The sequence below is a fragment of the Ceratotherium simum genome, chromosome 13, assembly GCF_057802395.1.
Source record: "Ceratotherium simum simum isolate JZ-2026a chromosome 13, ASM5780239v1, whole genome shotgun sequence".
NCBI lineage: Eukaryota > Metazoa > Chordata > Mammalia > Perissodactyla > Rhinocerotidae > Ceratotherium > Ceratotherium simum.
Window position 1 is genome coordinate 30,808,427 of NC_141912.1, and position 14,243 is coordinate 30,822,669.

Genomic DNA, 14,243 nt, shown 5'->3' on the forward strand with positions numbered 1-14,243 from the left:
TCCCAAGTACTATGTCCCAAGGAAAATAATTTGCGTGAGCTGAGGTAGCCTCTTTTCTATGGAATATCAGTTTTACTTGAAAAAATCAATGACAGAAACTATGATTAGACTTGGTTAATTGACATACAGTTTTTCAAAATGAACGTGAGCTTCTCCCTTCAAGAAAATCCACTGACAATTAACAACACACAGTACTTATTGCCTTGATAAAATGTAAACTCTCACGAGAAAACTAGAATTTTGGAAAACTTGTGTCCCACCACATAAGCTTGACAGCTTCCCAGTACTGACAAACTTTCCTGTTGGGATCTGTGGTAATATTAACAAATGTGATATTTTGATAATTTGTAGTTAAATGCATCAACACAGGAAGATCTATATAACAGTGAAACAATGCATTACTTTAAAAAATCATACATTACGACAAGAGCCATTCAATATGCAAAATAGGTCTGTGGATTTTAATGTAACAGAATAGGAAATATTCAATAATATTGTTTCAGAGGTGGTGTCAAGATGGCGGCGTAAGCAGACTCTGAACTCACCTCCTCCCGTGGACACAGCCAATTTACAACTACTCATGGAAAAATTACCCCTGACACAGAACTGAAAACTGGATAAGAGGAACTCATGCAACAACGGACAATCCTAACTGAGGTAGAAGAGGCAGAGACTCCCTTCTGGAGAGGAAAAACGCCGCCTTCACAAGCCACCAGCTTCAGGGCCGCCAGGAGCGGCTCACAGGTATGCAGCCTCCCTGGAGGCGCGGGGCCCTGAGCCGGGAGCACCCCCGCTGTGGGCGTATTGTGGACCCAGCACAATCGAGACCAGCGGCTTAATATCTGACTGTGCCTGCTACTAAAACATTGGGGAGTACCCCCAGAAAACCCGGTTCACAAAGAAACTAAAACTGGCTCTTAAAGGGCCTGCGCACAAACTCACCCGTTTCAGAAAGCATCCTAAAATCACCAGAAAGAAAGGTGCACAGTGCTTTGGTGACAAGAGACTCACCTAATAGGCCCTGAGTGCATCTCGGTGAGGGGTGAGACGTCTCCAGGGACTGGGACATTGGCGGCGGCCATTATTGTGGCCCGGTGTGGGCATGCTGACACAGACGCCACTGGAGTTCTCCCTGAGGCCTGCTAGCCCAGGGTCTGCCCCACCCACTAGAGCACCGATTTAATCCAGCTCAGCCAGGGCAGGCAGCCCACCCTAGGAACTGGCCCCACCCAACAACAAGCCCTCAGGCAACTTGTGGGCCTGCATAGATTGGTGACTGGATTCTCTACAGCCTGGCAACTGAGCCGACTTGAACGGAGCAGGGTGTGCACAAGGAGCGGGTGGAGAGTGTGGGGCGGTGGTGGAGTGTGTGGGCTCCCGCCGTGGAGAGACTGGGTCCGCTTGGGGAGGTCGGGGCGCTCACACGGGGCAGGACTGTGTTGACTGTGTGTGTGGACCTGTGGGCAACAGGGCTTGTCAACTGCAGAAGACTTGTGCTTCTCAAAGACCCACATAGGAGGTTTGCCCCACCTTCCAAAGCCTGAAACAATTGGGTGCTCCTGTGCCTGAGGCCAGCCCCACCCAGCTGCAATCCTCAGAGAGCTGACAAGAGACCTAATAGGCTAGAGGCTTACAGCAATTGTAAGGCCCTGAGCCTAACAACATGCCACGCTGGGGGCCTACTCACTTAAAAGAAATACTGCAACACAAATGTGGTATTAGAACTTACAGCCAACTATGCTGGGGCTCCCCACACCTGATAAAGAGACTGAAGGGCCCACAACAACTACAAGCAGCTGAGCATTACAACAGCTGGCCAGGAGCATAACTCAGCCTCCCTGGGCGCCTACAAGGAGAGCAAACAGGCCACAACAGAAGGACACACGTAGCCCACATAGGGGTCACCCCTGGAACATTGAGATCTGAGGGAAGCACACTGGAAGCCTCCTAAGGCATCACTTACATAAGGTCACCTATCCAACAGCAGGAGACGTAGCTGACCTACCTAATACATAGACACAAGCACAGGGAAAGAGGCAAAATGAGGAGGCAAAGGAATACATTCCAAGTAAGGGAACAGGACAAAACCCCAGAAAAGGAACTAAGTGAAACAGAAATGAGTAACCTACCCTACAGAGAGTTCAAACTAAGAGTGTTAAGGATGCTCACTGATCTGGGGAGAAGAATAGATGAACTCAGTGAGAATGTCAACAAAGAAATGGAAGATATAAAAAAGAACCAATCAGAAATGAAGAATACAATACTGGACATGAAAAATTCATTAGAGGGACTCAAAAGCAGAGTAGAGGATACAGAAGAACGGATCTGTGAGCTGGACGAAAGACTAGAAGAAATTACCCAAGCTGAACAGGTAAAAGAGAAAAGAATTAAAAAGAGTGAGGACAGTCTAAGGGACCTCTGGGACAACATCAAGCGCACTAACATCCGTGTTATAGGTGTCCCGGGAGGAGAAGAGTGAGACAAGGGGGCAGAGAATCTATTTCAAGAAATAATAGATGAAAACTTCCCTAACCTAAGGAAGGAAACAGACATCCAGGTACAGAAAGCACAGAGAGCCCCAAACAAGATAAAGCCAAAGAGGCCCACACCAAGACACATCATAATCAAAATGTCCAGAATTAAAGATAAAGAGAGAATCCTAAAAGCCGCAAGAGAATGTCAAGTTACATACAAAGGAAACCCCATAAGGCTATCAGCTGACTTCTCAGCAGAAACCTTACAGGCTAGAAGAGAATGGCATGATATATTTAAAGTGCTAAAAGGAAAAAACTTACAGCCAAGAATACTCTACCCAGCAAGGTTATCATTCAAAACGGAAGGAGAGATCAAAATTTTCCCAGATAAGCAAAAATTAAAGGTGTTTGTCACCAAGAAACCAGTGCTACAAGAAATGTTAAAGGGACTGATTTAAGGGGAAAAGAGAAGACCACAAATAGGAAAAATTATCTATTTCCATGATTAGAACGTAATGGATACAAATGCACAAAAAAGAGGTTAGATATGATATCAAAAACATAAAAGGAGGGAGGAGGGCAGAGTTAAGAGTACAGCATTCAGACAGAGGTCAAACTAAAGTGACCATCAATTCTGTATATAGAAGAAGAAAGGAACAGAGAAGGACTACTAAAACACTGAGGAAAAAAAAACGTTAAAAATGGCAGTAAGTACATACTTATCAATAGCTGCTTTAAACGCCAATGGACTAAATGCTCCAATTAAAAGGCATAGGGTGGCTGACTGGATAAAAAAACAAGACCCATATATATGCTGCATACAAGAGACACACTTCAGACCTAAAGACACTCACAAACTGAAAGTGAAGGGATGGAAAAAGATACTCCACGCAAATTGCAATGAAAAGAAAGCTGGGGTGGCAGTACTCATATCAGACAAAATAGACTTTCAAACAAAAACTGTAAAAAGAGACAAAGAAGGGCATTACATAATGATCAAGGGAACAATCCAACAAGAGGATATAACACTTGTAAATATCTACGCACCAATGTAGGTGCACCTAAATATATAAAGCAATTATTAACAGACATAAAAAGAGAAATAGACAGTAACACAATAATAGTAGGGGACTTTAACACTCCACTTACACCAACAGATAGATCATCCAAATGGAAGATCAAAAAGGAAACATTGGCCTTAAACGACACACTAGAACAGATGGACCTAGTAGATATATACAGAGCATTCCATCCAAAAACCGAAGAATACACGTTCTTTTCAAATGCACATGGAACATTCTCCAGGACTGATCACATATTAGGCCACAAAACAAGTCTCCATAAATTTAAGAAGATTGAAATAATACCAAGCACCTTTTCTGACCACAACGGTATGAAACTAGAAATCAACTATAGGAAGAAAATCAGAACAGCCACAAATACGTGGAGATTAAACAAAATGCTACTGAACAACGACTGGGTTAATGAAGAAATCAAAGAAGAAATCAAAAAATACCTGGAGACAAATGAAAATGAAAATACGACACGCCAGAATTTATGGGATACAGCAAAAGTGGTTCTAAGAGGGAAGTTTATAGCGATACAGGCCTATCTCAACAAACAAGAAAAATCTCAAACAATCTAACAATGCACCTAAAGGAACTGGAAAAAGAAGAACAAACCAAGCCCAAAATCAGTAGAAGAAGGGACATAATAAAAATCAGAGCAGAAATAAATGAAATACAGACCAAAAAAACAATAGAAAAAATTAATAAAACCAAGAGCTGGTTCTTTGAAAAGATCAACAAAATTGACAAATCTTTAGCTAGACTCACCAAGAAAAAAGAGAGAAGGCACAAATAAGTAAAATCAGAAATGAAAGAGGAGAGGTTACAACAGACACCTCAGAAATACAAAAGATTATAAGAGAATACTATGAAAAGCTATATGCCAACCAATTCGACAATCTAAGAAATGGATCAATTCTTAGAATCATACAACCTTCCAAAACTGGATCAAGAAGAAGTAGAGAATTTGAATAGACCAATCACCAGTAAGGAGATCAAAACAGTAATCACAAACCTCCCTAAAAATAAAAGTCCAGGACCAGACGCTTCTGGTGAATTCTACCAAACATTCAAAGAAGACTTAACACCTATCCTTCTCAAACTCTTCCAAAAATTGAGAGGGGGAAGCTCCTAACTCATTCTACTAAGCTGACATTACCCTGATACCAAAACCAGACAAGGACAACACAAAAAGAAAATTACAGGCCAATATCACTGATGAACATCGATGCGAAAATCCTCAACAAAATACTAGCAAATCGCATACAACAATACGTTAAAAAGATTATACACCATGATCAAGTGGGATTTATTCCAGGGATGCAGGGATGGTTTAACATTCGCAAATCAATCAACGTAATACACCACATTAATAAAATGAAGAATAAAAATCACATGATCATCTCAATAGATGCAGAGAAAGCATTTGACAAGATACAGCATCCATTTATGATAAAAACTCTGAATAAAACGGGTATAGAAGGAAAGTATCTCAACATAATAAAGACCATATATGAGAAACCCACAGCTAATGTCATCCTCAATGGTGAAAAACTGAAAGCCATCCCTCTAAGAACCAAACAAGGATGCCCACTGTCGCCACTCCTATTTAACATAGTACTGGAAGTCCTAGCCAGAGCAATCAGGCAAGAGAAAGAAATAAAAGGGATCAAAATTGGAAAGGAAGAAGTGAAACTGTCACTATTTGCAGATGACATGATTTTATATATAGAAAACCCTAAAGAATCCAGCAGAAAACTTTTAGAAGTAATAAACAAATATGGTAAAGTTGCAGGATACAAAATCAACATACAAAAATCAGTTGCATTTCTCTACACTAACAACGAAGTAGCAGAAAGAGAAATTAAGAATACCATCCCATTTACAATTGCAACAAAAAGAATAAAATACCTAGGAATGAACTTAACCAAAGAGGTGAAAGATCTGTACACCGAAAACTATAAAACATTGCTGAAAGAAATTGAAGAAGACACAAAGAAATGGAAAGATATTCCGTGATCTTGGATTGGAAGAATTAACATTGTTAAGATGTCCATACTTCCTAAAGCAATCTATAGATTCAATGCAATCCCGATCAAAGTTCCAACAACATTTTTCACAGAAATACAACAAAGAATCCTAAAATTTATATGGAACAACAAAAGACCCCGAATAGCTAAAGGAATCCTGAGAAAAAAGAACAAAGCTGGAGGTATCACACTCCCTGATTTCAAAATATACTACAAAGCTATAGTAACCAAAACAGCATGGTACTGGCACAAAAACAGACACACAGATCAATGGAATAGAATCGAAAGCCCAGAAATAAACCCACACATCTATGGACAGCTAATCTTTGACAAAGGAGCCAAGAACATACAATGGGGAAAAGAAAGTCTCTTCAACAAATGGTGTTGGGAAAACTGGATAGCCATATGCAAAAAAATGAAAGTAGACCCTTACCTTACACCATACACAAAAATTAACTCCAAATGGATTAAAGACTTGAATGTAAGACCTGAAACTATGAAACTTCTAGAGGAAAACATAGGCAGTACGTCCATCAAGGGACGAATGGATAAAGAAGATGTGGTATATATACACAATGGAATACTACTCAGCCATAAGAAACGATGAAATCCAGCCATTTGTGACAACATGGATGGACATTGAGGGTATAATGCAAAGTGAAATAAGTCAGAGGGAGAAGGTCAAATACCGTATGATTTCCTTCATTAAGTAGTAGATAATGGGCCGGCCCTGTGGCTTGGTGGTTAAGTGCGCGCGCTGCGATGCTGGTGGCCCGGGTTCGGATCCCGGGTGCGCACCGAGGCCCCCCTTCTCCGTTCATCCTGAGGCCGAGTCCCGCATACAGCAACTAGAAGGATGTGCAGCTACGACATACAACTATCCACTGGGGCTTTGGGGGGAAAAAAATAAAAAAATAAAAAATAAATAAAAAATAAATAAAAAAAATAAAATAAAATAAAAAAGTAGTAGATAATAACAACAATAAACAAACACATAGGGACAGAGATTGGATTGGTGGTTACCAGAGGGGAAGGGGGGAGGGAGGAGGGTGAAAGGGATAATTCGGTACATGTGTGTAGTGATGGGTTGTAATTAGTATTTTGGTGGTGAACATGATGTAATCTATGCAGAAATAGAAGTACAATGAGGTACACCTGAAATTTTTACAATGTCATAAACCAATGTTACTGCAATAAACAAAAAATTAAAAAAAATAATAATAATATTGTTTCAGGTTCCACTTTGCATTGTTACCACGTGTGTAGTTTTACTTCAGTAACAAAGTTGAATATCCACAATTATCTGAAAAGGTTATTAAAACTACTATTCCTACATATTTGTGTGAGGCCTTAGTTTTTTTTCATATACTTCAACCAAAATAACAGATTAAATGCAGAGCAAATATGAAAACCCAGTGGTCTTCTAATGAGACAGACAAGAAAGAGACTTGCAAAAATGTAAAATGTAAAAAGATCCACTCTTCTCACTACGTTGTTTATGTTGGCAAATAGTTATTTTTCAGAAAAACATTATTTCTGTTAAGTTGCAGTGGGTTATAAATATTGTTCTCAATAAATTAATAAAAATGTTTAAAAACTTTTATTCCTAGTATGGTAAATATTGATAGATATAACCAATATAAGCAAAATTATCCTTGGGGTCCTCACTAACTTGTAAGACTGTATAGATATCCTGAAGCCAAAGTTTTTGAGAATCGCTGACTCAGGCAGCACCTTGGCCAGGACTCAGGGAAACAGCGAGACAAAGAGCTCTCAGGGCTGGAGGAGAGGGGTCAGGGCAAAGTCCCAGGTCCCCGGACGTGGCTCTCAGGGTCTCAGGCCCGAGGGCAGTGTCTGGGGCGGGGAATCTCACCGCTGGGGAGTCTCCATCTCCCTGAGTTTCACTTCTCCCTCTCACAACGTGTCAGGTCCTCCTGCCTGGAGACTCATGACGCGGGCCCACCTCTCACTCTCATTGCGTGTCCGGTTTCCAGAGAAGCCAGTCAGCGTCTCCGCGGTTCCTGGTTATAAAGTCTCCACGGACTCGTAAAGACTCAGTCTCCCCACGCCCCGAGGATGCGGGTTATGATGACCGCAACCTTCCTCCTGCTGCTCTCGGGGGCCCTGGCCCTGACCAAGACCTGGGCGGGTGAGCGCGGGGTCGGGAGGAAACGGCCTCTGCGGGGGGCGGAGCGAGGGGACCGCGCGGCGGGGACGCAGGACCCCCGGGGAAGGCGCGTCCCCGCGGACACCCGCCCAGACCGCGCCCCAGTCGTCCCCGCCCTGCCCTAACCCCTCCTTTCTTTCGCCCCCTCTCCTTCCCTCCCAACCTCCCGTCCCCTCCTGTCACTCACTCGGGTCTCCTGCTGCCCCTCTTCCCTCTCACGACTCCCTCGCGCCCTCCCCGCGCCGCGGCCCCAACACCCTCGGACCCGGGACCTGCGCCGGGAGGAGGGTCGGGCCGGGTCTCAGCCCCTCGCCGCCCACAGGCTTCCACTCCCTGAGGTATTTCTTCACCGTCGTGTCCCGGCCCGGCCGCGGGGAGCCCCGCTTCATCGCCGTCGGCTACGTGGACGACACGCAGTTCGTGCGGTTCGACAGCGACGCCGCGAGTCCGAGGGCGGAGCCGCGGGCGCCGTGGATGGAGCAGGAGGGGGCGCAGTATTGGGAGGACGAGACGAGGACCGCGCTCGAGTAATACAACCAGAGCGAGGCCGGTGAGCGACGCGGGCCCGGGTCCAGGTCACCACCCCCACCCCCACGGACGGGCCGGGGTCTCCCCGAGTCTCTGAGTCCGAGATTCACCCCGAGGCTGCGGGACCCGACCCGACCCCCGACCCGGGGAAGAGCCAGCGAGGACTTTTCCCGGTTTCATTTTCAGTTTAGGTTTAATCACTGCGGGCGGGCGGGTCGAGCGCGGGGCCGAGTGACCACACGGGCGGGGTCAGGGTCTCACACCCTCCAGATGGTGTACGGCTGCGACGTGGGGCCGGACGGGCGCCTCCTCCGCGGGTACAGTCAGTTCGCCTACGACGGCGCCGATTACATCTCCCTGAACGAGGACCTGCGCTCCTGGACCGCGGCGGACACGGCGGCTCAGATCACCCGGCGCAAGTGGGAGGCGGCCGGTGAGGCGGAGCTCGACAGGAACTACCTGACGGGCAGGTGTGTGGAGTGGCTCCTCAGATACCTGGAGAACGGGAAGGAGACGCTGCAGCGCGCAGGTACGAGGAGCCGCGGGGCCTCCGGATCTCCCCTGGGGCTGGGCTGGCATCTCACAAACAGGGGAGGAAAATGGGATGAGTGTCAGAATACTGCCCCTCAGGAGAGGGAGGAATCCACCCAGGTTTTCATATTTTGTACTAGTGACTCGCGGAGAGGCCCGCCCTTTTCTAAAGGACAGTTAAGGAATCCAGTTTCTTCAGGAATAGAAAGGGAGACCATCGCTGAAATTGCCCATCATTGATTTCTTTTGACCCTGGCAGCCATCCTGTGAACCATGACTTTCTCAAGGCCCTGTTCTCAGCCTGATAATATCTTTGCAGGTCCGACTCCAGCTTTTCAGAGCCATTCAGCCGGCACCAAGGTCAGGACCATTAGTCTGTGTTCTGCTCTTCAGAGACTTGGAGCCTCCTACCCTGGGCTGTCACCCTGATTCTAGAACATTTCAAAGAATAGGAGATTATGCCAGATCCTCAAGTCCAAGCGGATGTCTGGGTTTTGTGCCTCCTCCTCCCAAACCAGTTGCTCTGTCCATTCTCACGATGGTCACATGAATGATGCATCAGTGGCCCATGGAGGTAACTGAAAATGTGAATTTTCTGATTCTTCCTCCTCAGATCCCCCAGAAGGACACGTGACCCACCACCCCATCTCTGACTGGGAGGTCACCCTGAGGTGCTGGGCCCTGGGCTTCTACCCTGCAGAGATCACCCTGACCTGGCAGTGTGATGGGGAGGACCTAACCCAGGACACAGAGCTTGTGGAGATCAGGCCTGCAGGGGACAGGACCTCCCAGAAGTGGGCGGCTGTGGAGTGCCTCCTGGAGAAGAGCAGAGATACAGCTGCCATGTGCAGCATGAGGGGCTGCCTGAGCCCATCACCCTGAGGTGGAGTAAGAAGGGGGATGATAGATGTGCTTCTTCCAGTAAAAAAGAAGCACTCTTGACACCTTAAGCAAGATCAGGACTCAAGGCTGAGGTCAGAGCCCCTCACCTTCCCTTCCCTTCACAGAGCTGCCACCTCAGCCCACTATCCCCACCATGGGCATCATTGTTGGCCTGGTTCTCCTTGGAGCTGTGGTCACTGGAGCTGTGGTGGCTGGAGCTGTGATCTGGAGGAAGAAGCGCTCAGGTAGGGAAGGGGTGTAGTCTGAGTTTTCTTGTCCCACTGGGGTATTTCAAGCCCACATAGAAGTTTGCCCTGCCTCATTAATGGGAAGTCCAATCCACACACATGTGTTTGCCACTCTGGAGCTGATTGCTAACCCTGTTTTATAAAGCACTTGTGAAAATTAAAGACGGATTTTTCACATTGACAATTCTGTGCTGGGGACCTGATTCCCAGCAGTTGAAGGTCAGAGGGGAAGGTCCCTGCTGAGGACAGAGCTCCAGGAGGGCAGTTGGTCCAGTCCCCCACATTTCCTTTCTTCATGTTTCCCAATCCTGCCCTGGGTCTTCAGTCACAGTTCTGGAAACTTCCCTGTGGACCCAGACTAGGGGGTTTCTCTAGGATCTCATGACCCAGTCTTCTCTCTATTTTATTCCCACAGGGGAAGAAAGAGGGAGTTATGCTCAGGCTGCAAGTAAGTTTGGGTTGGGGGCTTGATCTCTTGGAATAGTGTAGACGGATCCCATGGGGGAGCTCACCCACCCCATAATTCCTCCTTTAGTCTCATCTCCTGTGGGCTGTCACCACGTCCTGTTCTGTTCTACCCCAGGTGGTGACAGTGCCCAGGGCTCTGATGTGTCTTTCACAGGTGCTAAAGGTGAAGTGGTGGAGGAGTTGGGTCAGAGGGGATAGGACTGGGTTTGGGGATTCTTTGATTCGGCCATTTTGAGCTTGTGGTGGGCTATTGAGAATGTCAATGCTTATGTGACTGACCTGAGTTTGTTCATGATTATTTTCTTTCACAGTGTGAGACAACTGCCTTGTGGGGGCTGAGTGATGACAGATTTGTTCACACCCCAGCTTTTTGACTTCAAGAACCCTGACTTCTCTTTCTGCAACTGGTATCTGAATGTGTCTGTGTTCCTATTAGCATAATGAGAGGAGGTGGGGAGACTGGCCCACTCCTTGCCCACCATGACCCCTCCCCATACTGACCTGTGTTGTTCCCCTGATCAACTTGCATGTTCCAGCAGAGGCTGGGCTGGGCCATCTCTATCCCTGTCTTAACTTCACGTTGCTCTGAGTAGTAATAACTTACTTCCTTACTGAAAATATGAATGCGGATATGAGTTTTTTTCTAATTCTTGTCATAAGGAATTAATATGTTAATTAAAGGAGAAATTTCTTAAAGTTTGAGAGAGGAAATAATGGAAACACTGAGAACCTTCCAGAATTCATGTATTTGCTGTGCTGAATCTGTTACAGATGGAGTCAGAAGACTGTGAGGAGCTGAGTGTGAATGGGGTCTGTGCCCACTCAGTGCTCAGTGCATTGTGGGCTTTGACATGCTCCCTCCTCAGCTGGTTCATCTCTCTGCTCCTTTGTCCTTGTCCCTTCAGTAGAACCTTGTCCCACTAGGACCTGTGATCACAGGGACTGGGACATTAACTGGGTGCTGTCGTGTCTTTTTGACTATGGGCAGCGAGAGCTTCCTGTGTCCTGGTCAGCCTAGGTTCAGTCCTGGTTCCGGCCCTCAGCCCTTACCACATGTGTATTTATATTTTGTTTCTTTGGGGGTTTTTTTGGATTAGGCCTGTTCTTGTTGTGTACAAGTTCTGGTCTCATTCTCCTCTGGGTGTCCCCCATCTCTAATAACAGCAGGAGTCGTTTAGCCTGTCATTGTCTGCACATGGGAGTCAATGGTATCAAGAGATGAATTTTCAGACTAATCCAGCTCTCGTCCTCCTTCTAGGGCTGTTTCCTGGATTGTTCTTTCCATCTATCCCCCCTTTTTAAAGAACCAGATTCTAGAATTAGCAGAGAGGAGGGATCTGATAGTATCTCATCTTAGATAAATTCCAGTTGGGTTTCTATCTCATCTGCACCCTGCCCGCTCTCTCTGCCTTCAGCTCTAGTCATCCTAGTGCTGGCTCAGATGCAAACTCACAGATTTATAAAGCAGAGTGTACTTTAGATTCTCAGTTGATTGGAAAGTAGGACCCATAAGCCTAGGATTCTTTTTTCTGTAGAGAGAAATATAATTGTGTGTGGAGGGCAGCTGTAGGAGGGAGGGAGGAAAGAAAAGTACAGGCAGCATTGATGTCAGTATGAGTGGACGTTGTGCTGTAGCTGCCACAAAACAGAATGTGGCCTGAGGTTACATTAATCAAGATACTGTGTCTAGAATTAGGGGGATGCTCTACACTGATCATTCATTCAACTGATAATTGTTGTTTGCCGGATATATGACAAATAATTTTGCATCTAGGAAACCTCAGTGAACTGAAAACAGGCAACAATTGCCAGCCATGGGGAGCATGTGTTCTCGTGGTAAGGGGCAAACTGTATGCTATAAGCATAGTAAATAAGAGACGTGTTTACGTTAGAAGTTGTACGTGCTTTGAGGAAGGTGACCCAGAGAATGAGTGTGTTGGGACAGGGAAGATGGCTGTTTTACTAGGGTGGTTGGTGTGGGCCTCATTGGGAAAGTGACCTTGAATAAAAACTTGAAGGATATGATTTGTCCATGAGGATGTCTGGGGGAAGTTCTTCGAGGCAGGGGAACCTCCAGTGCAAATGCACTAGGAGTGTGTCTGTTTGTTCTGGGAAGAACAAGGATGTCGGTGTGGCTGAAGCAGAGAGTAATTGAGATGAGGTCTGAATTAACACCCAGCTCATGTTGGCCTTGGGGATATTGGAAGATTTTGACTTTTCTCTGAGTAAGATGTGGAGTTACAAGACAGTTTTGAACAGAAGATCGACCTAGTGTGACTTCTCTTGAGAAGCATAAGTCTGGTGCTGAGCAGAATCAAGAGGTGAAGGAGGAACAACCAGTAGAGAACACTGTGGGAGACCAGTGCTGTGTTCCAGGCTAGAGATGTTAGTTGCTTTGTCTGGGGTGTGAGCAGAGAAATAAAAGGAAGTGATTGGATTCTGGATATATTTTGAAGATGGGCTTTACAGTATTTCCTAATGGGTTAAATCTGGTTATGAAAAAGAAGAATGAAGGAGGACACCCCAAATTTCAGACGGTGCAAGTAGAAAAATGGAGTGCCTTCAGTGAAATTGGGGAAGACTCTAGAAGCAGCACGTTTGAAGAAGCGGCATCATAGACATCCAATTAGGAAAGTTGAAACAAAGATGTCTATTAGATGCAAGTGAGGTTAGTTTTAGCAATTGGATATGCGATTGTGGAGTTTAGGAGAAGTGTCTGAGCTGGAGAAATAGACTTGGGAGGTGACACCATATAAATGATATTTAAAGCCTTGAGAATGGATGAGGTCACCAAAGTTTTGATGACGATAGAAGAGAAAGGAACAAGGACTGAACCCTGGACCCCCCAGTGCTAAGGGATCTGGTCAGTCCACACACCTAGGGCAGACTGCACAGTTCTGACACTGCGTCTAGAAGGCATGGAGACCAGGGCGCTCCAAACTTTCCTGTGCACAGGAAACCCCTGGACATCCTGTTAAGATCTAGACAGTCTGGAGTAGAGTGTGAGATTGTGGATTTATAACCAGTTTGGTGCTGATGCTGCTGGTCTTCAGAGCCCACATTTTGTAGCAAGAACGTAGACCAGGATTCCTACATGGGAATCAGCCTCAGATGTAGGGCTAGTTAAATAAGTGATTGTTGGGTGCTGTGCCCAGTATTCTGAGAAGGTGGGTCTGGGGAGAGGCCTGAGTATTTTTTAACATGCTCACAAGCATTCCTAGTGCTCACCCAGATTGGGAACCACTGATGCCAATGATCAGGGAGCGTTCGAGGTAAGGAATGGTCTTAAATCCGTATTTAAATGATTTTTCCTGGGAGGGAAAAGGCAAGACATATGCTAGGAGATATATGTTTTTTTCTCTACCATGGGGTGTAGCCAGGTGGAAGATTTTGGAAGTGGTTATCAGCTCTGCAAAAGAACATCTCTGAATTGCTAAGAGAGTTCTTAAATGTTCTCACCACAAAAAAGAAATGGTAATTATGTGACGTGATGCAGGTGTTAGCTAACGCTATGGTGGTAATTATTTTGCAACATGTAAGTGTATCAAATCAACAGGTTGTACACCTTTGACATACACAATGTTATGTGTCAATTATATCTCATCAAAGCTGGAAAAAAAAAATCTCTGCATCCTTGCTCTCCGAAACTGTTCCCTACAGGGATTTCTCAGTCACTTCTTGGTGAAAACAACAGATTCCAAATTCTTCTAATCGAAACATAAATTAATATAGATAGATAAATAGACAGAGAGAAATTATCACGGCCTCGAATCCGACATAGGAACCACTGCCCCTACTGTTGGGCACAGATTCCACTGTTCTTAATCTTGACTCTCCTGATGATGGAG

The 14,243-nt window shown here is 45.6% G+C and overlaps 1 protein-coding gene, 1 long non-coding RNA gene and 1 pseudogene across 3 annotated transcripts in view; 2 read left to right on the forward strand and 1 right to left on the reverse strand.

Annotated features, from left to right (window-relative positions):
* Positions 1 to 7,591, reverse strand: part of LOC147915640 (uncharacterized) — a 30,908-nt gene extending 23,317 nt beyond the window's left edge. Inside the window, exon 1 of the long non-coding RNA XR_015554064.1 lies at positions 7,445 to 7,591. This is a non-coding gene — a long non-coding RNA (uncharacterized LOC147915640). The remainder of the gene's footprint in view (positions 1 to 7,444) is intronic.
* The window catches only part of LOC101398910 (class I histocompatibility antigen, Gogo-B*0103 alpha chain-like), a 334,177-nt gene extending 323,043 nt beyond the window's left edge, over positions 1 to 11,134 (forward strand). The window contains exon 8 of the mRNA XM_087438244.1: positions 10,707 to 11,134. Coding sequence (XP_087294370.1) covers positions 10,707 to 10,711 — 5 coding nt within the window. The 3' untranslated portion in view covers positions 10,712 to 11,134. The remainder of the gene's footprint in view (positions 1 to 10,706) is intronic.
* Positions 7,633 to 11,134, forward strand: LOC101398419 (HLA class I histocompatibility antigen, A alpha chain-like; annotated as a pseudogene). The gene is made up of 7 exons (XR_015554060.1): positions 7,633 to 7,720; positions 8,061 to 8,288; positions 8,520 to 8,795; positions 9,411 to 9,685; positions 9,805 to 9,924; positions 10,343 to 10,375; positions 10,707 to 11,134. The product of XR_015554060.1 is annotated as an HLA class I histocompatibility antigen, A alpha chain-like (transcript).
* Positions 11,135 to 14,243: the final 3,109 nt, after the last annotated feature.